The 14,809-nt window shown below is 45.3% G+C and overlaps 1 protein-coding gene across 3 annotated transcripts in view; it reads right to left on the bottom strand.

Annotated features, from left to right (window-relative positions):
* Nucleotides 1–14,809, bottom strand: part of LOC109884379 (trinucleotide repeat-containing gene 6B protein) — a 29,385-nt gene that overhangs the window by 8,767 nt on the left and 5,809 nt on the right. For all 3 annotated transcript variants that reach the window (XM_031827576.1, XM_020476350.2, XM_031827577.1), the window contains exons 2-11: nt 14,566–14,653; nt 14,274–14,295; nt 12,035–12,394; nt 9,220–11,892; nt 8,978–9,133; nt 8,708–8,892; nt 8,516–8,578; nt 880–1,038; nt 497–631; nt 112–261 (exon numbers count right to left, since the gene is read on the bottom strand). In XM_031827576.1, the coding sequence (XP_031683436.1) occupies nt 112–261; nt 497–631; nt 880–1,038; nt 8,516–8,578; nt 8,708–8,892; nt 8,978–9,133; nt 9,220–11,892; nt 12,035–12,394; nt 14,274–14,295; nt 14,566–14,622 (3,960 nt within the window). In that variant the 5' untranslated portion in view covers nt 14,623–14,653. The remainder of the gene's footprint in view (nt 1–111; nt 262–496; nt 632–879; nt 1,039–8,515; nt 8,579–8,707; nt 8,893–8,977; nt 9,134–9,219; nt 11,893–12,034; nt 12,395–14,273; nt 14,296–14,565; nt 14,654–14,809) is intronic.

Genomic DNA, 14,809 nt, shown 5'->3' with positions numbered 1-14,809 from the left:
ACTTGATATCCAATCAATACAAGATGATTTGAATTACTGAGCAATTTTGAAAATTGTGATAAACGGTTCAGACGGCCTGAACCACAACATCGAGGCAGAGACGATATTTACCAGGTGGAATTGCTGCACATGAGGGTAAATGTTACTAAGCACGGCAAGTTGCTGTGGCGAGAGCTGAGGTGGGAACACCCCTCCTCCGACACCTACTCCTCCAACACTGCTGCCAGGAGAGGGTATCTGCTTTAGCATGGGACCCGGCACCTGTGACGTGAAAAAAATTGTATTAGCATTGTGGACACTGGAGAAAGAAAAATGCTCTCTGGATATAGAATGTAGAGTTTTGTTAGACAACCTGGCCAATATTCCAAAATGGTAATCTAAAAGACAAGCTAGAAAATATATTGTTATTGACTTTTGGAGCACCTGCTCATGCCCAACGTGGAACAACTTTCTAAATAAACATTAATATTCATGAGGTACAACACAGGCAACGTACCTGCGCAGACAAGAATTGGTGAGGGACTTGTCCGCGTAACCCTTGGGAGGGGTTCATGGGATGCATCCCAGGCTGGCGCATTCCCCGAGACGGAGGCATCCCACCGCTGCCACCAAATAAACCATGACCACCCATCTGGAACGAAATACAGAAGAATACAGTTAAAAATGAAAATGATAAAAAGGAACAGTGAGAGCTGATAAAATGAAAATATCTATAAATTTAGTTGACAAAAAAAGCTAGTTGATGTTAGCTGGCTAGCTAATGATAGGGTCAACATATCTAGCCTCCTCCACCTAGGCCAATCGACAGACCATGCAAACACTGCTTAGCACTGCTTCAAGGACACCTTGAACCGCTTGACAGGAGTATGACTCACTTACCTTGTCACTGTAAGGTCCCATGTCTCCAGGCCCCATGTCTTTGGAACTGGGCATACGGTAGCCTCCGCCACCTCTTCCTCCTCTCCGCATTTCACAGCTGTAGTCGTTCATCCCTCTCTTATCTCCTTCCAACTTTTTATCAAGACTCAAGTCCTCGCCCTATTAAAAGAGTAGTAAGAGTCAGTTTTTACTCAAAGTAAGAGTGATCAAAGACTTAGTAGTCATGATCTGGTTAACCATTACTACAAACACTTATGTTTTAGCGTTATTTAAAACCTCTTCAGAACATAATCTTGAGAATCTATGCTACCTAGCTAGTTCCAGTTGGCTAACGTTAGCTACTAGCCAAGCTAGCATGTAATTACATTCCAAATCATGGTGAGATACTAAGTGCATCCACTAATAAGAAACCACATAAATTCATGCCAAAAACTACAACGCCTCTACTCCTGTGTGTTTGGTGGAGTATGGGAACCGTGCGCACATCTACTGTATGCGATGCTCATTTCACCCCGGAGGACTTCGATGGCTTAGTATAACCAGTGGAAGGCAGGATTCATAATGAAACCAGGTGTTGTGCCGAGCATTGTTTGTGAAGCCTGCAAGCTCTATTTCAGGGTTCCCCAACCGGTGGCCTTATTTGGGGAAAGTTCTGTGTGCAAAAAATAAAAAAAATGTCTATGGTTCATTGTTGGACATAAGACTGTAAAAACGGCAATAAATAAGTTAAGTGATTTTTATTAAGTATTCCTAAGCATAATAAAAAGACGTGATTGTATAAAAATGTAAGCAAGGTTTGAAATGATTGTTTTAGTCAAACATATCGGTTTGGGCTTATCGTGGATCATTTGCAGACTACAAATTATTTGTAATTATCAGCCAGCATTATACCACCCTGCATACCACTGCTGGCTTGCTTCTGAAGCTAAGCAGGGTTGGTCCTGGTCAGTCCCTGGATGGGAGACCAGATACTGCTGGAGGTGGTGATGGAGGGCCAGTAGGAGGCACTCTTTCCTCTGGTCTAAAAAATATCCCAATGCCCCAGGGCAGTGATTGGGGACACTACCCTGTGTATGGTGCAGTCTTTCAGATGGGACGTTAAACGGGTGTCATTCCTCTGAGGTCATTTACGACCCCATGGCACTTATCGTAGGGGTGTTAACCCCAGTGTCATGGCTAAATTAACAACCTGTCCCTCAAACCATCACGGTCACCTAACAATCCCCAGTTCACAATTGGCTCATTCCTCCCCACTGTAACTATTCCCCAGGTCGTTGCTGTAAATGAGAATGTGTTCAGTCAATTTACCTGGTAAAATAAAATAAAAAGAAATATATGTTCCGGCCCCCCCAGACCGTCCTGCTGCTCGATTTCCTACTGGTACATCGAGTGTCAGCAATGATTATGCATTATGTATTTCCAAAATTATGGTTTACTTTAATGTAGCTGTAAGCTAGGTGTTGACAGCAACTGGCTGACTCGAGCAGTGCTAACCAATGGTCCCTCTAAACTGTGTGCATGCCACACAGCTCCCTGGGACTGCCACACAGGAATATCAACCCACAGAGAGATGCACAAGATTGAGCTTCACTGCTCTAGAAAGTTCAGTGGTCACCATCCGGTCAATCATGATCGACCAGTCGATCGTCAAATAAAAACCTAAAGATAAAGCAATGTGTTCCTATTTTTACCACTGTTGGCGGTAGACACACCCAATTCAGCTGCCCTGTGCACCGGGTAGGTGAACTGTTGCCATTTTGAACCATTTCATGCATCTTCAAGGCATAATCTCTGCCTTCCCGGTGGGCCCAGAGAGCAAAGTGCACTATCTACCACTGGCCAATCGGATGGCTCAGATGACTCTGTTTGCAGTAACGTAGCCGGCATAAAAGGAAGCTACAGCAAAGTTGATACGAGTTTTCAAAACCATAACCAGAGAGACCCAACGAATACAGCAAAGAGTTTATGAGTGGGTTCAAGTTTAACTCAGCGCTGTCAACACTTAGAAGCCATGAAATGAGAGTTCATCCAATTTCCACTCAGTGCTACAACATGCACTGCAGCAGTAATGAATGAGTAGGGAAGTAGCTATAGAGAGCTGCGTTTTTATTAGCGGCTTGGGTCGTTTTAAAAGATTAATATTTCCCTTTCTCTGTTCATAGGAGTAACATGTATTTGTGCAATATGGCGGTGGAATTCGAGTTTTGTAATCAGCTGGAAGACCGTGTCCCTTTTTGGTCAGTGGAGGAAAGGGAGACCGAAGGGATGTTAAGAGGCAGTCTCTGTATGCTGCTCCTCCCTCCGCTGAGACTGAACATCAGATGCCGGCCCCATAAGAACAGTAAACTAAAAAGCGAATTATTTAAATGTGTGCTCACGCAGCCATGTCTCACAAGTAATACAACAATGGATCTATTACCAGTGTGATCGTATAGCCTACCTCAAACTTTGAAATATATGGATATATATATTTTTTTTAATGGCCCGAACAAAAGTGCATTGGCAGGGCAACTCAAGCAAAGCTATTATGTGGTGATAACATATTGGGCCTATAGCTTACTGCACAAACCTGATCACTACAGTACTGTTTTCAAGAGTTTCTTGTTAACACCATCAACGTATTCCTTTACTGTGGCAATTATGATCAAATCAATGCAATATTAGCCACTTTCAATGTAACATAACCAAACAAAAACTATGCAAGAAATGTTAATGTAGGCAGAACGCATTGGAGTAGAATTCTATTGCATTGACACTCACTACTCAGCCCGTACGCTACACAGCCCGGGACGGCATAAACATATCAGAGCTGCAGTAGCTCTATATGCAAATGGACCATTGCCATATATGGATCTGTGCCATTTACTTTGAACTGGACTGTGTTTACAGCATGAGCAGTCATGAGCAGATAGGGTTGGTTTGAGATCAAAGCGAGAGCTGCATGTTTTTTATTACACCTTTATTTTACAAGGTAGGCTAGTTGAGAACAAGTTCTCATTTACAACTGCGACCTGGCCAAGAAAGCAAAGCGACAACAGAGTTACACATGGAATAAACAAGCATCCAGTCAATAATACAATCGAATTCAAGTCTATATAAAGTGTGTGCAAATGAGGTAAGGGAGGTAGGCAATAAACTGGCCATAGTGGCAAAATAATGACAATTTAGCAATTAAACATGAGTGATAGATGTACAAATACTGGGGTGCAAAGGAGCAAATAAATAAATAACAGTATGGGGATGAGGTAGTTGGATGGAATATTTACAGATGGGCTATGTACAGGTGCAATTATCTGTGAGCTGCTCTGACAGCTGGTGCTTAAAGTTAGTGAGGGAAATATGAGTCTGCAGCTTCAGTGATTTTTGCAATTCGTTCCAGTCACTGGCAGCAGAGAACTGGAAGGAAAGGCGGCCAAATGAGGAATTGGCTTTGGGGGTGACCAGTGAAATATACCTGCTGGAGCGCTTGGGTGCTGCTATGGTGACCAGTGAGCTGAGATAAGGCGGGGCTTTACCTAGCATAGACTTATAGATGACCTGGAGCCAGTGGGTTTGGCGATGAATATGAAGCGAGGGCATGTCACCAAGAGCATACAGGTTGCATTGGTGGGTAGTAAATGGGGCTCTGGTGACAAAACGGATGGCACTGTGATAAACTGCATCCAGTTTGCTGAGTAGAGTGTTGGTGGCTATTTTGTAAATGAAATCGCCGAAGTCGAGGATCGGTAGGATAGTCAGTTTTACAAGGGTATGTTTGACAGCATTAGTGAAGTAGGCTTTGTAGCGAAATAGGAAGCCGATTCTTAGATGTAATTTGGATTGAGATGCTTAATGTGACCTCTTTGAACCACCCCTCCCGGATCCAGGATAATTGTAATCAGCAACGCTGAATAGCATAGCGCAACAGTCAAATAATATTACTAGAAAATATTAATATTCATGAAAAAACAAGTGCGTTATAGCAAAACACAGCTTAGCCTTTTGTTAATCACCCTGTCGTCTCAGATTTTGAAATGATGCTTTACAGCAAAAGCAATCCAAGCGTTTGTGTAAGTTTATCGATAGCCTAGCATAGCATTATGTACACTTAGCATCAGGAAGCTTGGTCACGAAAATCAGAAAAGCAATCAAATTAACCGTTTACCTTTGATGATCTTCGGATGTTTTCACTCACGAGACTCCCAGTTACACAGCAAATGTTCCTTTTGTTCCATAAAGATTATTTTTATACCCAAAATACAGGCGTTTGTTTGTCGCGTTATGTTCAGAAATCCACAGGAAAGAGCGGTCACGACAACGCAGACGGAAATTCCAAATGTCCACATAAACATGTCAAACATTTTTTTAAATTTTTATAATCATTCCTCAGGTAGTTTTTAATATATATATATTCGATAATATATCAACAGAGTGTGTAGCTTTTTCCATAACAGCGGGAGGAACAATGGCCGTCTTACTCAATTGCGCACCAACTCACTCTGAGAGCCCCCACCTGTCCACTTACAATGTGATCCTTCACGCTCAGTTTTCAAAATAAAAGCCTGAAACTGTGTCTAAAGACTGTTGACACCTTAGGGACAGAAAAAGGAATCTGGTTGATATCCCTTTAAATGCACAATAGGGATGCATAAGGCACTTCCTGATTGGATTTTCCTCAGGTTTTAGCCTGTAATATCAGTTCTGTTTAACTCAGACAAAATTTTGACAGTTTTGGAAACTTTAGAGTGTTTTCTATCCAAATCTGTAAATTATATGCATATTCTAGCATCTGGTCCTGAGAAATAGGCTGTTTACTTTGGGAACGATATTTTTCCAAACGTAAAAATAGTGCCCCCTAGCTTCAAGAGGTTAATGTGAGTTTAGTCTAACCAGACACCTAGATATTTGTAGTTGTCCACATATTCTAAGTCAAAACCATCCAGAGTAGTGACGCTGGACAGGCGGGCAGCAATCGGTTAAAGAGCATGCATTTAGTTTAACTTTCATTTAAGAGCAGTTAGAGGCCACGGAAGGAGAATTGTACGGCATTGAAGCTTGTCTGGAGGTTAGTTAACACAGTGTCCAAAGAAGGGCCAGAAGTATACAGAATGGTGTCGTCTGCATAGAGGTGGATCAGAGAATCACCAGCAGCAAGAGCGACATCATTGATGTATAACAGAGAAAAGAGTAGGCCCGAGAATTTAACCCTGTGGCACCCCCATAGAGACTGCAAGAGGTCCGGACAACAGGGCCTCCGATTTGACACACTGAACTCTGAGAAGTAGTTGGTGAACCAGGTGAGGCAGTCATTTGAGAAGCCAAGTCTGTCGAGTCTGCCGATAAGAATGTGGTGATTGACAAATTCCAAAGCCACCATAATTTGCAAATACATTCATTCAAAATCCTACAATGTGATTTTCTGGATTTTTTTTCTCATTTTGTCTGTCATAGTTGAAGTGTACTTATGATGAAAATTACAGGCATAAAATTACAGATTTTTAAGTGGGAGAACTTGCAAAATTGGTGGCTGACTAAATACTTTTTTGCCCCACTGTATGTAGCAGGCTAGTAATAGGGATTGCAACAATTTTGGGGGATAATTTTAGAGGGTCCAGATTGTCTAGCCTGGCTGATTTGTAGGGGGTCCAGATTTTGCAACTCTTTCAGAACATCAGCTATCTGGATTTGGGTGATGAAGAAATGGGGGAGGTTTGGGCAAGTTGCTGCGGGTGGTGCAGGGGTGTTGACCAGGGTAGGGGTGGCCAGGTGGAAAGCAGGCCAGCTGTAGAAAAATGCTTTTTGAAATTCTCAATTATTGTGGATTAACCAGTGGTGACAGTGTTTCCTAGCCTCAATGCAGTGGTGCGCTGGGAGGAGGTGCTCTTATTCTCCATGGACTTTACAGGTGTTCCAGAATTTTTTGGAGTATGTGCTGCAGGACGCAGATTTCTACAGCTAATGCCGTACGCCACAGGATGTTTTCGTGCTGGTCAAGGTCAGTCAGGTCTGGAGTGAACCACAGGCTATATCTGTTCCTGGTTCTACATTTTTTGAATGGGGCATGCTTATATAAGATTGTGAGGAAAGCACTTTTAAAGAATAACCAGGCATCTTCTACTGACGGAATGAGGTCAATATCCTTCCAGGATACCCGGGCCAGGACGATTAGAAAGTCCTGCTCGTTGAAGTGTTTTCGGGAGAGTTTGACAGTGATGAGGGGTGGTCGTTTGAACGCAGACCCATTACAGACACAAGCAACGAGGCAGTGATCACTGAGATTCTGGTTGAAGACAGCAGAGGTGTATTTAGAGGGCAGGTTGGTAAGTAATTGATCTATGAGGGTGCCTGTGTTTACAGATTTGGTGTTGTACCTGGTAGGTTCATTGATAATTTGTGTGAGATTGAGGGCATCAAGTTTAGGTTGTAGGATGGCCGGGGTGTTAAGCATGTCCCAGTTTAAGTGACCTAACAACACGAACTCTGAAGATAGCTGTTGGGCAATCAATTCACATATGTTGTCCAGGGCACAGCTGGGGTCAGTAGGTGGTCTATAGCATGCGGCAACAGTGAGAGACTTGTTTCTGGAAAGGTGAATTTAAAAAAAGTAGAAGCTCAAATTGTTTGGGCACAGACCTGGATAGTAAGACAGAACTCTGCAGGCTAACTCAGCCCCCTTTGGCAGTTCTATCTTGTCAGAAAATTTTATAGTTAGGGATGGAAATTTCAGGGTTTTTGGTGGCCTTCCTAAGCCAGGATTCAACTAGGACATCCAGGTTGCAGAGTGTGCTAAAGCAGTGATTAAAAAACTTAGGGAGGAGGCTTCTAATGTTAACATGCATGAAACCAAGGCTTTTACGGTTGCAGAAATCAACAAATGAGGGCCTGAGGAATGGGAGTGGAGCAAGGCAATGCAGGGCCTGGATTAACCTCTACATCACCAGAGGAGAAGTAGAATAAGGGTACTCATGTAGTCAAGTGGACATTTTTGTTATTTTTATTATCCTTTATTTAATTAGGCAAGTCAGTTAAGAACAAATTCTTATTTACAATGATGGCCTACCCCGGCCAAACACTCCTATGGGACTCCCAATCATGCCGAATTTGATACAGCCTAGATTCAAACCAGGGACTGTAGTGAAGCCTTGTGCACTGAGATGAAGTGCCTTAGACCGCTGCGCCACTCGGAAGCTCCTTTGCTAGTTACTAAGTTATTAGCTCAGTTATAGATAATTTGTATTCAGTAATAGGTGAGTGATTGCTTCCTACAAAAGCACAAAACATGTACATTTCTAGACACCTTTAAAAGACGAGTCAGGTAAAGAGCTTATTTGTCTTAAAGAGGCAGTGTTGTATTTTGAGACAGGCTTGAATAAAGCTATGTAGCATATAGGCAGAGGGCTTGCATTATAGGGAATAGACTGGCTTGCCGTGTCCTCCAATACATGTCACACCCCGCAAATATTTTTTCGGGCATTCTGATCAGTTTTATGTAATAACTCAAAATTGAAAAGTGAGGTACAACTTTGTATTGGGACTTTTGATGAGTATTCTAATGCAAATCCATATTTTACATGTGGTTACGTTTATGCTACCTACCCTTCAACAGAAAATGCATCGTCACCATCCTTTCTTCCGAGACATAATTAATAGGGCTTACCATGAGTCCCATATTTTGGAATTGTCGTGTTATTGGGTTCATCCAGTTTTCTCCACCTCCACCCTTTAGGGAACAAACAGAAACATGCAATGTAGCTAAACATAATCCCTCAATTAGAAAGATGTCCTTTCATAGTTCCACAGCTTAGGATATAAAAACAATTGAGCAACCAGACCCTAATCACAAAAATACCTTGATGTTGCCTCTCTTTCCCCCGGGGCCTTGCCCCCAGCCACCAGAGTTGTAGTTGCTGCTGGTCTGTGAGCCTGTGCTGTTCCAAACTCCACCAACGTCCTCCTCCTCATCCCAACTGGAGTGTCGAGAGGCTGGAACTGGGCCCTCTCCTTTGCCCCAGCTCTCTTGCACAGACTTTGAACCTATGGGACATGCAAAAATTGGTCATGCAATGTCCTGAGGAGTAACACATTTGCTTTACAATGAAAGCTCCTTGAAGTGTCTTACCAGATTTAGATGAGGGGTTTCCCCAACCAGTAGTTTTGCTTGAGTTATCTGGGTCTCCCCAGCCAGATGGTGCATCAGAAGTCTGCCCCCAGGAAGCAGTGCCATTATCCAAAGATTGTCCAACAAGGTTGCCACCCCCTCCCCACATACCTGGGCCTGGTAATACAGAGAATATCAGATTAAAGAATCTGCCAGAAATGCCAGTTGTTGGCCTTCGAAGGAATAAATCGGTCATAGCTTACCCATTCCAGGTGCATTGCCAGGGTTTGAGTCCCGGTTAGCTGGGATCGCAGGCTGTCTCCTTGGTGGTGGCTGTTGTACGGATGTAGGTGGACCCTGTTGAGTTTGGCCTTGAAGTGGTGGTGGCTGACCAGAGGGGGCACTGTTTTTATCCCACAGGTTCACATTCTTGCTGTTGTAGCAGGTGGGATCGCCCCAGGCTGAGGTGCCATCATCAATCTCCATCTTGCGGCTGATGGACTGTGGGGAGGGCTCCTCCCACCCGCTGGGCTCAGGGGCCTCAGCAGGCCCAACAGGGATCTGAGGGATGGGGCCAGCAGTCCAGCCCGAGTTTTGGTTCTGATTCTGGATGGGAGGACCTCCTGACCTGCCCAAGCCTCCTGGTGGCTGTTGGGTCTGTGATTGGTGTTGCTGTTGATTTGGGGCTTTCTGTGTTGCCGCTTGGCTGTTTGGTATCTGTGGTGAATGCGGCTTCATGCACCAGTCCTGGTGCGGTTTGCCGCCCATGTCACCTCCACTTCCCCAACTCCTCTGTGGGCCTCCCTCATCTATGTTACCCCAAGATCCTTTGTCCGTGTTGCCTTCAACTCTGCCCCTCCCTTCCCCCCAGCCTCCACTGACTGTCTTGGGTTCACGCTGCGCCCAGTTGCCTCCCCCTCTTTGTCCCCATCCACCTCCCTCCCTACCCATCTCTTTCCAACCCCCTGCAGTCCCCTTCTCCTCCTGACCACCTCCCCAGCCACTCTCTCTTCCGCCACCCTGTTCTCCGAAATCTCTCCAGTTACTTCCTCCGCCCCCTCTGCGGTCTCTCCCCTCCTGCTCCTCACTGCCCCAGCCTTTGCCATGGCTCTCTGAAGTACTGACGTCGCCCCAGGCTCCACTCGTCATTCCCTGGCTGCCTTCAATATCTTTCACTGGCATCCTGGAGGGAGCAGAATTCCGCATGTTGGATGGTGGAGCACAATTTGACTCGTCATCCCAGCCGCCCTTTGAAGGTACAGGGCCAGGACCAGTGATCATAGTAGGCATATGGGCCCCAGCAGATGGATCAGTAGTCATTGTGCTGTTGCTTGCGGGGTAAGTAGATGCCCGACCAGTAGAACTAACAGCTTGAGATGGAAATGCAGGGGAACTGCTTCCCTCATTTTGACTTGCTGCTCCTGTATCCAGGTCCCAGGCAACATTCTGCTGTACCTGGATCTGCCCCCATCCAGTGTTGGACAGCACTCTGGGATCCAGGTCCGACCGGCTGAGCATGCTCTGTAAGGCCACTTCAGGGTTGGGGGGTGGGTTGCTGGAGCGGTGGCGGGAATGCTCATGGTTCCGATTGTGACTCCCAGCTCTGGACCCTCCTCCACTGGAGGATGAGGGGTCTCCACTTCCTCTGCCACCTTGACCTGCCCATTCCCCCACAGCATCAACCCCTTTCTGATTGTCCCAAGCTGTTGTCATAGTAGCAAATGTTGGTGAGGCAGAATCCTGGGATATTCCGCCACCACCACCACCGCTACCTCCACTGCTGCTGCTGCTCTCGCCTCCACCGCTACTTCCTATTGCCGGGTTGCTGGAACCCCTGACATCTGTCGACTCCTGTGTACCGCCCCAACCCTCCTCTGTAGCCCCATCCCATGCTCCCTGAGATACCACTGGGGTATTTGAGCTAACATCATTTCCCCTGACCCACTCCTCATCTCCTGCCAACCCAGCTTTCTCCTCCTCCTGAGCTGCATCTCCCCCTACTATGTCCCACCCATCAGTCTTAGAGGCACCTGTGTTGAGGTTAGAGGGGGGAGGCAAAGCTCTCCATGAAGAGGAAGAGGTTGTGGAGGAGGATGACGAGGCAGAGAGATGCTCGCTCCCTCCAACAACCCCACTGTCCACAGGGTCTCTGCCTTCTTGATTTGGTCCTTCTCCAAGCTCCGGCCCCAAGCCCCCCCAGTCCCCATGGAGATGTGCTCCATCCCTGGCAGGCATTTCATGGAGTTGGTGCTGATAGCTAGCTTGATTCACAGAGGAGAGTGGATGAGTATGGGTGGTACTGGCAGAGAAGGATGTTGTGATGGATGAGGGCACAGCTTCGGTGGTAGCTGCACCAACCCCTGTCGTTCCATCCTGCACAAGGGCAGGCCAGGCTGAAGGGTTGGCATTAGGGTTGAAGTTGGCACCAGGAATCCCACTGTTCACACGGAGAGGGCTCTCCTGAGTCCCAGGAAGAAAGGAGACTTTGGAATTGTTGAGCACTGGCCCCTCTGCTGTTGCTGCTGCTGCGGCCACTCCAATTTCAGGCTGACTGGAAGAGCCCCACACGACACCAGACAGGACACATTCAGTGAGTGACGAGGGGGAAGAGTGGGGTGGGGAGGGACTGTCTGAACTCCCAGCTCTTGCTCCTCCTGTCCTCAGATGCTGTTGGGTGCATTTGTCAGTCCGTGAGGCACTGCTGTTGTTGGGGACATCCAGCTCTGCTCCCTCGGTACCCACTCTATCCCCACCCACAATGCTGGGCCACTCTTCAAGGTCACTCCCATCCACTATCACCTTCTCCCAGCCCTGAGAAGGGGGCTGGCTGCCAGAGCCAATCCCCCATGTGGAATTTGCATAAGTTGAAGAAGCAGCAACTGAAGATGAGGGTGAAGAGTGAGGGGGTGAAGGAGAAGGTGAACCCAGATTGGGATCTGTAGATAATGAGCAAACATACTTTGGTAACTTGAGGACCATGTTAAGAAGGTTAAAACAGCACGTTAATTACACTTGGACAAATATTTAGCTGCTGACTACAGATCCAAACCACATCCTTTCATTTCAATGTTGACCCACCTGTGGATCCAGATGTGGTTGCATTGGGGGCATCTCCCAGTGAAAGAGGGGGTGCGTCTCCCCTACCGCTCACTCCCCCCAGCAGCATGCAGGACAGTGGTGGCTGGCCTCTCTTCAGAAGCACTTTGTGGTCCTGCTGGCAGCGGAATCGTGGTGGCACCTCTCTGGGCATATAGCGCTGAGTTCCGGTGGGGGGCTGTCCGTTGGCCACAGCCGCCCGGTTTGCATTGTTCCCACCCGGAGGAACAGCGAACCCAGCTGCAGGGCAGGGGGACGATGGTGGAGTGGGGCCAGGGCTGGGAGACACAGAGCCAGGAGTGGCTAGTGACTGTGTGGAGCTGGCCTTGGTTGATTCTGGCACTTAAGGAAAATGAAACAAATGTACCAAGTCAATAAAGTCAAAGCTGGAATGCATCCTAATCATAATGTTATGTAACATAATATAAACTTGGCCTTTCCTTTCTCATCGTTATCTTGTTTGATGAAAGGAAGGAGTGTTACAGATGTACAGTAGCAGTCAAAAGTATGGACACTCCTACTCATTCCAGCGTTTTTCTTTATTTTTACTATTATCTACATTGTAGAATAACAGTGAAGGCATCAAAACAATGAAATAAACATGGAATCATGTAGAAACAAAAAAAAGTATTATATATTTTTATATTGGAGATTCTACATTTTCCCCCCCCCTTTACCTTTATTTAACTAGGCAAGTCAGTTAAGAATAAATTCTTATTTTCAATGACAGCCTAGGAACAGTGGGTTAACTGCCTTGTTCAGGGGCAGAACAACAGATGTTTACCTTGTCAGCCCGGGGATTCAATCTTGCAACCTTCCGGTTACTAGTCCAACGCTCTAACCACTAGGCTACCTGACGCCGAAGTAGCCACCCTTTGCGCAAAGCTATCATCATGGAATACTCTCAACCAGCTTCATGAGGTAGTGACCTGAAATTAATAGGTGTGCCTTGTTAAAAAGTTATTTTGTGGAATTTCTTTCCTACTACATTTGAGGCAATCAGTTGTGACAAGGTAGGGGTGGTATACAAAAGATGGTCTTTTACCAAATAAGGCTAAGTCCATATTATGGCAGGAACAGTTCAAATAAGCAAAGAGAAATGCCAGTCCACTGTTACTTTAAGACATGGTCAGTCAATAAGGAACATTAAGAATGTTTAAGTGCAGTCAAAAACGATCAAGCGCTATGATGAAACTGGTTCTATTGAGGACTGCCAGCATTACCTCTGCTGCAGAGAATCATTTCATTAGGGTTAACTGTACCTCAGATTGCAGCCCAAAGAGGAGGAGACTGTGAATCCAGCCTTCATGGTCGACTTGCTGCAAAGAAACCCAGTGTCGTCCGGGTTAGGCAGTCATTGTAAATAAGAATTTGTTCTTAACTGACTTGCCTAGTTAAATAATAATGAATATATAATAAAAATTTAAAAATAAAAACACTACTAAAGGACACCAATAAGAAGAGACTTGCTTGGGCCAAGAAACACGAGCAATAGACATTAGACCGATGGAAATCTGTCCTTTGGTCTGGAGTCCAAATTTGAGATTTTTGGTTCCAACTGCCGTGGCTCTGTGAGACACAGTAGGTGAACGGATGATCTCCACATGCGTGGTTCCCACCGTGCATCATGGTGGTGATGTGATGGTGCTTTGCTGGTGACGTTGATTTATTTCGAATTCAAGGCACACTTAACCAGCATGGCTACCACAGCAATACGCAATCACATCTGGTTTGTGGGACTCTTGTTTTTTTTAACAGGACAATGACCCAAAACACACCTCCAGGCTGTGTAAGGGCTATTTGACCAAGACGGAGAGTGATGAAGTGCAACATCAGATGACCTGGCCTCCACAATCACCTGACCTCAACCCAATTGGGATGGTTTGGGATGAGTTGGACCTCAGAGTGAAGGAAAAGCAGCCAACAAGTGCTTAGCATGTGGGAAATCCTTCAAGACTGTTGGAAAAGCATTTCAGGTGAAGCTGGTTGAGAGAATGTCAAGTGTGCAAAGCTGTCAGTGGCAAAGGGTGGCTACTTTGAAGAACCTAAAATATAAATGATATTCTGATTTGTTTAACACTTTGATTACTAAATGATTCCATGAGTTATTTCAGAGTTGACGTCTTCACTATTATTCTACAATTTAGAAAAATAAAAACCCTTGAATGAGTACGTGTCCAAACTTTTGACTGGTACTGTATATACAGAACAAACAAATTACCTTTGACTTTTTGTTCAGTCACCTGAAAGTAGAGAAGACCGTCAGTGCCATGAAACAGTCAACACATTATTGTAACGAATGTCAAGTGCTAATACTGCAAGCAACTATGGTGCGCAGGCCAAGTAAATCATTATTGCTGTCACGACTAAAACACAGCCAAAACAGTGTGGCTCTGACTTTCAATGGGCCATGAAACTGGATCAAACACCAGACAATTCTGTTTTGAGGAACATACCAGAGCACTCTGAATTATGTAGGCCTAATTTCCAGAAGAAAAGTGGATATTATATACCTTCTGGGAAGCTTCCCTTTTCTTTTTATCCTCTTTCTTCTTTTTCTTGTCTTCCATGAACTGCTGTTCCCTTTCCTGATTCTCCTATCTGGACACATTTAAATGGATGTGGGCATTGACATTTGGCGATAGGCATCAACATCAAGTTACATACATTTGCTGCGACTTGCCTAAAAACGTTTTATCAACAGTTTATTCAAATGAACTCTTACACAATAAGTTAATATTGTCAGAACTATAGTAT

The sequence above is a fragment of the Oncorhynchus kisutch genome, linkage group LG6, assembly GCF_002021735.2.
Source record: "Oncorhynchus kisutch isolate 150728-3 linkage group LG6, Okis_V2, whole genome shotgun sequence".
Classification (NCBI taxonomy): domain Eukaryota; kingdom Metazoa; phylum Chordata; class Actinopteri; order Salmoniformes; family Salmonidae; genus Oncorhynchus; species Oncorhynchus kisutch.
Note: the sequence above shows the minus strand (reverse complement) of the source record. Positions and strands in the feature narration are given on the sequence as shown.